At 48.1% G+C, this 12,450-nt stretch overlaps 1 protein-coding gene across 4 annotated transcripts in view; it reads right to left on the bottom strand.

The window, feature by feature from the left end:
* Positions 1 to 12,450, bottom strand: part of FLNB (filamin B) — a 142,666-nt gene that overhangs the window by 48,322 nt on the left and 81,894 nt on the right. For all 4 annotated transcript variants that reach the window (XM_060631394.3, XM_060631395.3, XM_060631396.3 and 1 more), the window contains exons 13-20: positions 11,446 to 11,559; positions 10,689 to 10,832; positions 10,322 to 10,445; positions 9,823 to 9,983; positions 8,515 to 8,605; positions 8,085 to 8,254; positions 2,804 to 2,921; positions 392 to 654 (exon numbers count right to left, since the gene is read on the bottom strand). In XM_060631394.3, the coding sequence (XP_060487377.2) occupies positions 392 to 654; positions 2,804 to 2,921; positions 8,085 to 8,254; positions 8,515 to 8,605; positions 9,823 to 9,983; positions 10,322 to 10,445; positions 10,689 to 10,832; positions 11,446 to 11,559 (1,185 nt within the window). The remainder of the gene's footprint in view (positions 1 to 391; positions 655 to 2,803; positions 2,922 to 8,084; positions 8,255 to 8,514; positions 8,606 to 9,822; positions 9,984 to 10,321; positions 10,446 to 10,688; positions 10,833 to 11,445; positions 11,560 to 12,450) is intronic.

Raw genomic sequence — 12,450 nt, 5'->3', positions numbered from 1 at the left:
TGTATTATACAGCTTCTGCAGGGTGAGCTCACTCTGCATGCTGGACGCTGGCCTCCACCCACACTATCTCACCTCACCCATTCAGGCTCACCCGTTATTATGCTAGCAAATGAAGGGCTAGAACCCAGGGACAAGGCCCTCACCGAAGCCTCACCACCAGAGATAGAGAGAGAAGACGAGCAGTGGGAAGGATGGCAAGCTGCCCAGGTGACCCCCCCCCCCTCCCCGGCCAAGGCTGAACTATAGGACAGAAAACTTCCGTCAGTCGTTGAGAATGGACTTTCCTCAGAAAATGATTTTCTAAAGGTCTTTGTCAAGCAGGATCGGTGAAGGACCACAGTGTTATATTTGACAACAGGAGACACATCCTGGTACAAAAACACAAGCTAACCTTGGTGGGATCTGGTGGCAGTGAGGCCTCTACCGTGTAGGGGCTCCCAGGCACGGGGTGTCCATCGTAGGTGACGTCTACAGCGTAGAGCCCCTCCTCGCGAGGGATGAACTTGGCTGTGCTGCTCTCCCGGCCCACCACAGGCGCCACCAGACACGGCACGACCTTCCTCGAGGGGCTCAGGATCGTCACATCCAGCTTCCCCTGGCCTCCTGCCCCGTTTGTGTCAATGGCGAACTCCTGGCCCTTCCCGACTTCGACTCCTGGAAAAGGGGAACATGCCAAAGTGATGAGCTGACCCTTTTCAGCAACAAGAACAACCGAGAGCAAAAAACTGACAGTTCCTTGGACATGAGGTGTTATCTCAGCCCAGGCAACAAGCAGTGGCTGATATCGAGGACAAGAAGCAAGACTGAGTAGGGATAATCAGCATGTACCTGGATAATAACCAGTACAAGAACAATTATTAATTAATGATGATATTGATAACAATGATAGCTGACACGTACTGAATGCACTCTACACCCTGGCACATCATCTCATTTAATTTTTACCACAACCCCATGGGGTATTTGTCAGTGATGGCTTTAACACATGGGAAAACTGAGTCTCAGAGAGGTTAAGGAATGTGTCCAGGGTGACACCCAGCAGACCAGAAAGGTGGGACTCAAACATAAACTTACCTGATCTCACAATGTGATCTGCTGACTGGTAAATTATAATCTGACACTGTCCTCTACTTACTTCAGGTGTTAACTTTATATCAAAACATTCCCATAGGCCAATGTTTTATTTACTAACTCTTGGCAGCAAATTTAGTCCTACAGCCAACAAGGCAAAAGTCACAGAGCTGGCCGGTGCAGGGGCACTGAGGCGAGTCTGAGGAAGTGACTCTCTGTACTGCGCTGATATCTGAAAGTTCTCTGCAAAGCAGGGCCACAGAAAACCCATGTGCTGTATTTGACAAAAACAGGGGAAGGACTTTGAACCCAAAGGAAAGCACTTGGGAGCACAGGGCCTCCGCCACAAGCCAGGGAATTCCTGACTCTGGAGCCTCAGAGCGCCATGGCCCAAAGGCTTTTCTAATCGCCATTGTGCTTTGCCTGGTCTGCAATTGAAGCCCTAAGTGTCTTAGAGAAAAAGCAACAATGAGGAGACACATGAAAAGGACTGGACAGTGACGATTCATATGCTCAGAGCTGGCTGCCCTCCAGGGACAAAGCCAGCATCCATTTCTTGCTTCAGAGACCCCAGAGCTGGGAGGTGGCTCATGTATTTGGGTCACAGGTCAGTGAAGGCGCTCATGAACGGTCCACTGAGACCAAAGAGGCCTGCCTTGGGGGGGTATGCGCTGAGCCCCACGTGACCCTGAAATCAGGTGAATGTGTGCCACCGAGGCATGGCCGGGTTGCAGCCACACAGCAGCTCATGCCAACAAGGGGACATAGGTGTGCGTGTTCTCCTGGATGCAGTGCTGATGTCAAAAGGCAGGCTGAAGACACACGGGTATGGCAGGATAATTTTAATGCAAAATAAACATTGTCAAATGTTTTCTGCTGGCACATATGCACATATAGATGCAGAGAGAAGGTCTGGAAGGATAAAAACTGAACTGAAAACTCTGGTTAACCTAAGGGAGAAAAAAAGGTAGCAGAGTGGAGTTTACTCTCAACTGTGATGTTTTTTAGATGAAAGTGGATTTATGCATGGCTTGTATAAAAAAATAATTCTATGATTACGTGTTGAACTTCTGAAGATGAGTGATAACAACATCAGTGTTCACATTATACTATGGTCTTTACTTTTGTATGTTTGGAATTTTCCCTAATAAAATAAATTGAAACATTTTAAAATAAATGAAATGAGTTTGTACTGATAAGATACCTACCAAGCTAAAGGAATACTGGGATGGGGCTGGAGGGATGTATCATACTTGTGGTTTCTGAGCGCCAGGGAGTTGGCTTTTATGCTAGACTGTCTACCCTCGTGTGGATTCCATGGCCAAGGACAACTAGCACAGTAGAAACTCACCAGAAATCAATGTGTCCCAACTTCTCTATGTAATGAAAGCTTCCCACTGCGAGGCCAGCAGTTACGGAGGCCTGGCTATGTGCCAGCCCCTGAATCAGGAGCTCTTATTTAACTTTCAAAATATTCCTGTGAATGTCAGTATTCTTGATCTCCCCTCCCCGACTCTAAAAATGAGAAGACCGAGGATTGGTGAAGTCACAGAGGTCAGGAGGGTCACAGAGCTATCCTACAGCATGGCCCCAATCCACACCCAAGTCTGTCCCACTGCAAAGTCTCTTAAGGCAGAATGTTTCTCTGCAAACTGTCCTTTGAAGGGAATCTAATTGGCAGCCCCAGTTGATGGTCTTCAGTGACCTGCCCCCCCTTCATCCACACACTTACTGTTTTCCAGCCCATTAATTTTTATCTTGCTCAGATCCAGTGGAGCAGCCACGCCCACGGCAAAAGGGCTTTTAGGGATGGGGTCGCCACCATAGGTAACCAGAACCTGCATATTGCCCTGGAACGAGAGGAAACAGAGTGCACCTTTGGGCACCAACATCTAACTTGCTGTTTAAACCTGCCTTCCAGATCCTTCATTCTTCCAGAGACACAGGGCACTTGACTCCAGTAGATTTAGAGACATCACAGATATAGGGGTGCCTGGGTGACTTAGTCAGTTAAGCGTCCAACTCTTGGTTTTGGCTCAGGTCATGATCTCATGGTTTGTGAGTTCGAGCCCTGCATCAGGCTATGTGCTGACAGCATGGAGTCTGCTTGGGATTCTCTCTCCCCTCTCTCTCTCTGCCCCTCCCCCTCTCACATTCCCTCTCTTCCTCTCTCTCTCAAAAATAAATCAATAAACTTAAAAAAAAAAAAAAAGAAAGAAACAGCACAGATACGTTTCTCTAAGCTTCCAGCACCACGGCAAGAACAAGCGAGAAAGATAAAACCAGAGCAGCTTATAACAACAGGGACGACTTAACAAGCCTACTGTGCTCTGTGCTTTTAAGCATTTCCTTGACTCAATCTCCAAACAGTCCAAAGGGGTGGTTTCCCACTGTCATCTCCATTTTTTCAGGAAAGGAAACTATAGCTCAGGGAGGTAGAGTCACATGCCCCAAATCACATACCTGGTAAGTGTGAGAGTCGGACCTCCACCCACAGCACCCAGACCAGTGTCCCAGCTGCTCTGCCACATTACCTCCACCCAGCACACACCTGACTGTGGCCATGGAGAAAGCTGCTGGGTATGGGGGCCTCTAACTGAACAAAATCAGCTTTTTCTATATTCTGGAAATCAATTTCAGGCCACCAGATGGTGAAAGGGATTTGCAGACTGGAGTTATTCTAGGACCACCGTGTAGTCTCGAAACTCCATCTATGTCAAGGAAAGAAAGAAAAGTTGCAAGTGCAGAGGGGACCACATCTGTGGGCTTGGCAGGCCCCTTGCTAGTAGGCCAGGGGTCATGGGAGCACAGTACGACCATATGTGCCACGGATGTTCTCCTCCGGCCAGTCCTGGCCCACTCACGTCAGGCTTCCCCTCCCCGGTCAGCTAAGCAACCCCTGCCCCCCCGCCCAACCAAGACTCCATGAAAGCCCATGGCTGTCCCAGTAGATTAAGATCTCCCTCACCTTAAACATCCAGGCATAACATAAGAGGACGTGGAGGAAATCTGGGGGCTCACCAGAATTTAGGCTCTGCTGAAAGCTGTCACTGATCAAGTGTTAAAAGGGTGTAGCTTTTGGCCTATATATATTTTCTCACATTGCTTATAATAATAAAAAAGGGGGGAAGAAGCCAAGAAAGAAATTGATTGCCATCATTGAAGGAGGGAGGATTGATTCTCCAGGATTTATTAGCACTGCAAACACACTAACTGGCCCCCTGCCTCAAGGGTGTAACATTTCGTGGTAAAATGTACACAGGTCAGATCCAACAGAGCTGAGAGCCAGCCCAGGGACAGGAAAGGTCTCCTCTCTGTAATGAGGAAGGCAGGGAGTGATCCATTACTTCAGCCACCATGGCAATTTCACCACACCAGCTCTTCCCAAGCTTCAATGTGCCCACAAGTCCCTAAATCCTTGAGGGCTAGGCCTCACAGCTAACCAGAGGTCATGGAAAAACTTCCTTCCCCACCAGCCCCTATAAGTCTTCTCATTGCGTCTCTGGTGCACCACATGAGGAGGAAAAATCCTCTTTCAATTAAGCCTACCCATCCCATAAAAAAAAGTGTGTTCAGGGGTGCCTGGGTGGCTAAGTTGGTTGAGTGTCCAACTTCAGCCCAGGTCATGATCTCACGGCTTGTGAGTTTAAGCCCCGCATGGGGCTCGCCGCTGTCAGTGCAGAGCCAGCTTTGGATTCTCTGTCCTCACTCTCTGCCTCTCCCCTGCTTATACACTCTCTCTCAAAAATGAATAAACATTAAAAAAAAAAAAAGTGTTCTCATTACCAGTAATAAAACAAAACAAAACAAAACAAAAACCCAGGAAATTAACTCAACCTCAAATAACTTAACAAGGGGGAGGAAGAGATCTGAAGAGATTTACCACCTGCAAGGGCCTGTAGCATTTTAAGGTTTCCTGTGAGGCCTGGCCAAGGAACAACCAGAGAGAGTAGTGATGTCAGGAATGTGTGAGCAGTGACCACTGGTGCATTTCACAAAGACCTTGCTGACTGCAGGTCAGTTTTATTTTCTCCCCTATGTGCCTCTGAGACCTTAATCCTACCCTGCACAGCACATGAACACAAGACTCTGACTTGCGAGCTCAGGTGAGGACAGGACCAAGTGAGCTCCCCACAGCCCCCTCCTCCAGACACCTCCAGAACAGGTAGGGCCTGTCATCCTGTGAGGCTCAGTGAACTCACAGGGTCTCCTCAAGGCACCCACCGTAAGTACGTGGAGTTTTTGATTCCCAGTGGCTTCTGACCTAGAAGGTCATGGAGCCGTTGCCACCAGCTTCTCAAAGCACTTGCTCTATGGGAGGGAGTATGGGTGAGAAACTGAAGGCTTTTGGGGACGCAGCCATCCAAAAGCACAGAAGGCAAACTCCCTGGGAGAATATGGCATTGTGTCTTCTCCTTCCTAAGAAATCAAGCCTTTGTCTGACCTTTGGAGGATCCTCAAGCCCCAGTCCAACAAGGACACTCCACCAAGGCAAAAGGAGCTCTGATCACCACCTTCCAACGAGACCATGGCTGGTCTGCTGCAGGGAGGCAACACTCAGAGACCCTGCAGGGGACAGTAGTAGCCCGCAGGTGGCAGGGAGCAGGGAGCCAACAATCAGGTGGGGCCACAGCTCCTCATACAGCACAGCCTGCATTCTGAGGGCGACAGCTCACCCTGGGCTAGAACCCACCGCTGTCTCTTCACACACACCAAACAACTACACTTCTGGAAAGTTCCAGCCTGATATTCCCTAAAACCACCATAAGAAGGTGCACCTGTGGGCCTCAGTCTTCAAAGTGCGCTCCCTGCCTCCATGTTGGGCACGGCCTTCTGGGCTGACCCAGGCTTCTTAACCACATCCAAGGGCACGGCTCAAAAGGCAAGCTTATTTAACCTAATCTGGAGCTGTACGCTGCTCTTCAGAAAAGAGAGATCAAAGGCAAATGAGGATGCTTGGCCCCACTCTTGTGCAAAGTTCTTATGTTGTCTCTGCTTGTGAGAAGAGGCTCTATTTTGTGTATTCACGCTTTAAGGCATAAATCCATGCAGAGAACATAGAGCACCAGGCCCTATGCTCAAGACTGGGAATGGAAAGATATATATGCTTGTATATATATGACATGATATCCCATCCTTGGGGAACTCACAGACCAAGAGAAGAAATACAATCTGTTTCCTTTGCCACAGAGAAATTGGCTAAACTGCAAGTTGCCCAAATAAAGGAATGGCAAACCTTGCTCTAAACACCAAACCGGGACCAGAGAAGAACCATGTGAGCCGTTCACATCGGAGGCAGTGACACACCAAGCCTCTGCCAGGCTCCTTAGACACATGATAGGCAGCATCTGAACAAATAGCTCCAAATGGCCACTGAGCCTGCAATACCCCTCAAACCTACTGTCATCCAGAACTGGATGACTTTGACCTTGGGGTAACTTTGAAGAAGTCTCCCCCTCTAGCCTCCACCCTTGCCCCAACTGGCAGCTGGGGCTTCTAGGGCAACAGGTTCTTGTCTCTTCTGAGGGTGCAGGTCAAAACCTGACTCTGTCTTAATGTCTGCAACTTACTTTGTGGCAGCTGAGCCAAAACCCAGAAAGGTTTATACATACAGGATAAAGCAAGAGTCTCAGAATGTTCTAGAAGAGTCTAAGTAAGACCTTGTAACCTTTCCAGTGTGCATGGCCATGTGTTCTGGTACCTTCTCCTAAGCAATGTGGAGAATTGGCAATAAGGATGATGTCAAGCTGGTGCTCCCGATGGTGAGGCTCCCAGCAGCCCTCTGAAGCATCAGTAGGAAAAGAATTACCCATTTAGCACTTAGCAGCCCGCTGAGTAAAGGGTATTCTACCTACGAAAGTATTAATTTTACCACCACTAATAATGAACCCCTCATTAAGGTAAAAACAAAAACCACAGGGAGAACATCTGGAGATAAGAGGCCACATCTATATTGCAGCACATGAGAACTCATCCAGAGGACCCCTCTCGCTGCCAGGGAGGCTCTCAGAGTAAAGATTTCATCTCCTAGGATATGTAGCCCCCAGCGCAAGGGGACACCTAAGTCACCCCCCAATCCTCACCGTACCTCTCATTCCTTCCCACGAGACTCTAGGCAGCTCCTCCCTGAGAGGGCCAAGCAAGAGTGATGCTTCTCAGGTGGCGTTTCTGCAGAAAGCATCGTCCCTGTTCTCCCACAAAGGGTACCTCACACAGGGGGACTGTTTTCCTCAGGAAAGAAGAAATCTGAGAGGTTTGAATGACCGTGTAGAACACTATGCACAAGTAGTAAAATCCAGGCTTTTTCTGAGGGTTATCTGTTCCTCAGACCCCAGAAGTGTGGCCAGGGAGTGAAATTTTGAACAAGTTAACATGAATGCATACACAGAGAGAGTGTTTCCTTGGTGCTTCCTGCCTAAAATAATCAGAGCCAAGTGGCCTGGATGGTCAGATCCTGTCTGTGTTCCTGAATTTTGTCAAAGGGAACAATCTGGGGCCCTAAATATACTATTTCGGGGCTGAGGAACTAAAGGCTGAATTCTCTTTGAGAGAGACCCACTACACCACCTTGTAAAAGGGCCAGCAAGGAAAAACAGAGCCATGGCCATTCCTTCCCCTGTGAGTAATTAAGAAAAGACTAAAGGAAAGGCAGCTGGTAAGGATGAGCGATGTGTGTGAAATAAGAGGGAGATACTAGGTGCTGAATTCCAAGAGCTCACAGTTTCCCTGCTAAAACCCAAAATGGACGTGGGAGATTGGGATGGGGAGATACGGGCTAGCTTCCTGCTTGTTCTTAGGGAAACCTTCAGGTCCTCCTCACAGAACCAACCAGGCCTTTTGCCAGAACCTCCCAGAGAGGCTCAGAATGACAGGCGTGAGAAGCTGCAGCCCACAGAGGAGCACTACAACAGAGCACAGATCACACCCTTGGTGTCCAAAGTACCCAGCACAGCACTGAGGGGGAAAGGGCCTGGGTGGGGGGCCAGGGGACAAGGGAATGGGAAGAACCCTACCTGCTGGGTGGGTGTGTATTTAACGGTGTGAGAGTAGTCGTAATTGTCGATGATGTCCAAATCCTTCACGGCGTCTCCAGGAAGGGGGCTGCTGAACTGCACATTCAGTGGGGCCTTTCCAGCCCCTTTGGTATAGACAGTGAAGTGGGTCGGTTTCCCATTTTCCACACCTGGAAGGATATACTGCGAAGTGGGGAGACAGGCCTGGTTGAAGTGGTTTCACTTTTACAACCAGTCTGACGGGTTCCTCAGCACCAGCTCTACCAAAGCAGTCAGCGACACGGGCTGGTGCTCGGCCACTGCCAACAGCTTGGGCAGGAGCACTGTCCCGACAGACACCTGCCTTTGGTGGAGAAGAGTCCCTCAAGGTCCCTGGACCAAACATGTCCATTGCCACTGGCCTGTAGAAGGCCTCCGGGAGCCGTCTTACCTGCTTTGCTGAGCCCTGGGCCTTCTGCCTTCACTTTGCTGGCATCATGGGAAGGGTCAACCTTCACTCTGAAAGGGCTGGCGGGGATTTCCTGTAGGGGAGACACTGTCTCAGTAGGAAAGTCCCTGAAGCGTCTGCCAGAGCTTAGCCTTCTGCCCAACATGAAGGGGGAGACCTCTGTGACTCTGGTGGGTGGTGGTGAGCAAACTTCTGTCACCATGGGCCAAGCCTTGCAATCTAGCCTCAGGTAGGGGCCAACAGGTGTCACTTACGAATGCCTGGATCCCTACATCACAGGCTTTGACCTGCTTACTGCACAGCTAAGGGAAGGTTTCCCACAAATGAATCTGAAAACTCTGAGCCTTTAACAACAAAGGTTGAGTACTTAGAATGTAAGAAATACTACCAAGAATAAAACCCAAACAATAACATATGGATGGGGTCACAGGGAAGGAAATGTCCTCCAGGTACAGCTCAGAGCTAAGGTTTGGGGAATGCAAGGAGCTGATCAGAAATAGAATGGCTATAATTCTTCAAAAAGAAAGTTGCAGGGGTGCCTGCATGGCTCAGTCAGTTGAGCATCTGACTTCGGGTCAGGTTGTGATCTCCAGGTTCATGAGTTCGAGCCCCACATCAGGCTCAGTGCTGTCAGAGTGGAGCCTGCTTTGGATCCTCTGTCCCCTTCTCTCTCTGCCCCTCTCCCTCTTGTACCCTCTCTCAAAAATAAACATTTTTTAAAAAACTAAAGAAGAATGTTGCAGATTATCAGAATAAAGGCGGAACAGTTTAACTGGCCGAAGCTAATTCAAGACCAACACCTTCAGGCACCTTCTCTTAAGATTCCAATCTTTACATGAGGTTAATATGAATCATCGGGAGTCCACTATTCCCTATGTTAGGTACCACTTGCCTTATCCTCATATCACATGTAAATAGGAACTCTATTTGAAAGTTCAAAGCTCCTCTCCCTACAAAAGTTTGAGGGCCAAAACCTTTGCTTCAAAGAGGATGAAGTAGAACACTTCTAGAAGTTCATTACATTTCAGTCAAAAACTTGATGAATGTTTATAACAAACCAGTCTCCTTCCAGAGAGCCCTGCTGTAACCACTGAATGCGCTGTGCCTCACTTTGGTTAGAAAGTAGTAAAAACTTAATTCTGGGGTTATTTTTTTTTCCTTCATGGTTTTAAGGAACCAGAGAGGAAAACTATTAAGCAGAATTCTCAAGACAATGCCCTATTGCTAAAAAAAAAAAAAAAGGAAATATGCATACAGGTGGCCAGAAAGAACCCAGGCCCAAACACACACCTGAGATGCAAAGAGAACTTTGATAGTGTATCGCCCAGCAGCAGGAGGCACATATTTGACCGTAAACGTGTCGTTGGCGTTGTGAATAATGTCAAAGTCCACGTCTTCCTCATCCTCACTTAACACCCGGGCATCACATTTAATGCCAACGCTGACATCACCTGGAACAGACCAGCTTATGAGCACACCAGCGTACAAGAAACAGCATGTCCCATGCAATCGCTTCCAGCTCAGCTCACCTAACGCCCCAGAAAATCAATTGGGAAGCTTCCAGTAACAAACCTGACAAAGGGATGGTGCTAAGTCAGGGATTTGGAGACGGGATGGAAGATTAGCAAAGATATGACCAAGAAACTGACACAGAGGCTCATTAGGTGAACAATTACCTATTCAGGTGCACTATTTCTTGGCTCAAAGTTCACTGCTTTTCAAACATTATGAAAAGAATGTTCTTCCTCAAGAAGCAACAATGACTGCACCGGGGGAAGCCCCCTCTCACCTTCCCCAGCCTCGGTACAGTCCACTGTGAAATGAGTAGGCTCATTTGCCTTCAGTCCACTTCGCTCCACGCCTGGCCCAAACACCTTGACCTTCTGGGGATGACTACCCTGCCCGATATTGACCTAAAGAGGACATGGGAGAAAGTTATAACCAAGTTTTCCTGCACTTGGATCCAGTGACACGTTGTTAGTTAACATTGTTAGAAATAGTTTTGTTGGACAACCTAGAGTACTCTGCCCTTCAAACTACTCCATCTGTCAAGGTCCACCAAGGATGTATCTCCTTGACCATCCAGCATACAGCTCAGACCTGCCACAGGACTTGGCTTTTTCATACAATGGCCAGGATTCTGTCTCACAACCTACCCTGTAGGGGCTGTGAGGGATGTTCACACCTCCCCAGACCACGGCAATGGTGTGCTTGATGGCCTTAACCGGGGTGTACGAGCAGGCATACGTCCCGTCCATTCGGCTCTTCATCTGGATGTCAATGGGCTGGCCTTCCCCATCCTGCAAAAGAGCAGAGGCTAAGAACAGAAACTGGCCCCTCACACTGTCTTCATCAAACAGGGTCACCATGGCTTCCCAAGACAATCAAGTCACCACCCATCCAACAAATCTTCACGGAACAACTACGATATGCCACATTCTCACAATGCAATCACCACAAGTGATAAAATACTGCCTGCTTTTATTTGTTTTTAATAAAAGCAAATGACCCAAAAATAAAGCCATGGCCACTCAATACTTCTTCATTTTAATTCCGGCATTTAAATCCTTGGGCCAAATTCAATTAAGTTAGATAAATATATTTAATAAATTCTAGTTTACAAACCTCCTATCATGGACTAGGTAGCTTCAGCCACACTGAAGGACATTTACAAGGAAATCTGAAATCAAGCCTTGTTTCCAAGGAATACAAAACCCAAAGATGAGAAAATCACCTTGCTTTACATATTAGAATCTCATTTAATCCTCACATAACCCCATGAGATAAATATTCGTGTTATTCCCAAGGTGTCGATGAGTGAACTGAGGGTCAGATGAACTGAGCAACTTGCCACTATAGTGACAGATCCTGTCACCTGACAGTTATCTGCACAGGTGGGCCCTGGAAACTTACCTGAGCAAATATCTTTAAGGGAGCTTTTCCGGCATCCTTAGGATCCACAGTGAACTCAGCCAGGTTGTTGACAATGCAGCCAGATTTCTCCAAACCTGGTCCGTAAGCTTGGACCTGGAGCAAAGGGCCAATAATAATTCTCTTTCTGTGCCATGCCCCAACAATGCCCCTACATAATGACCAGTGACCACCAGGGAATGAGACAAGAACAAAACAACCCATATCTGGCTTCACAGTACCTACGTAACAGGATGGATATGGAAGAAAAATGTTCTAGCAGGCTGTAACTCAAAAATTATAAACAGTATCTTTAACCTCCCAGGAGGAAGAAAATTCTCAAAACCCAGGCCCCAAACTAGCCTGGGGCTCCTTGCCTTATTCTGAGCTGACATAGAGAACTTCTAGTGACCAGGACATGGACCTCCAGCCATGCCCAGTTTCAGTGTTCTCACTCTGACAGGGGCTCAGAACCTTCACCACAGACATTCCAAAAGTTTGCAGCTCCCAGGGAGGAAAAAAGACCAGCAATTGGCCAAAGAGGGATAGCAACTAGTCCAGACCGACATCAGCCTACAAACAGCTGCCCGGGTGGGCCACAATAGCACACATGGGAGTGTGGAAGCTTCCACCTGGCCGCCAGACTGCCTCAGACTTGATGTTTATCAGCCTCCTCAGAGTTTGACAGAAGCTCTTAGAAACACTGCTCCAATTTAAGAGAAGGGAGCTGGGGAGAAAAAAGCATGTTTAATTTATGAAGAACAGCTTCTGCAGCCCCCTGGATGGGCCAGCCACTGGGCTAAGGACTGTCCTCATGTATGTTAGATCCCCTGAATCATCCCAGAAATCCTAGGAAACAGACGCTACTATCATTCCCATTTTATAGAGAAAGGATCAAGAGTCAGAGGGGGTGCCTGCGTGGCTCAGTTGGTTAAACGTCCAACTTCGGCTCAGGTCATGATCTCACGGTTTGTGAGTTCAAGCCCCGCATCGGGCTCTGTGCTGACA

This window comes from Panthera onca, chromosome A2 (assembly GCF_046562875.1).
Source record: "Panthera onca isolate mPanOnc1 chromosome A2, mPanOnc1 haplotype 2, whole genome shotgun sequence".
Taxonomy (NCBI): Eukaryota; Metazoa; Chordata; class Mammalia; order Carnivora; family Felidae; genus Panthera; species Panthera onca.
The sequence above is the reverse complement of the archived record's forward strand: the minus strand, read 5'-3'. Positions and strand labels throughout refer to the sequence as shown.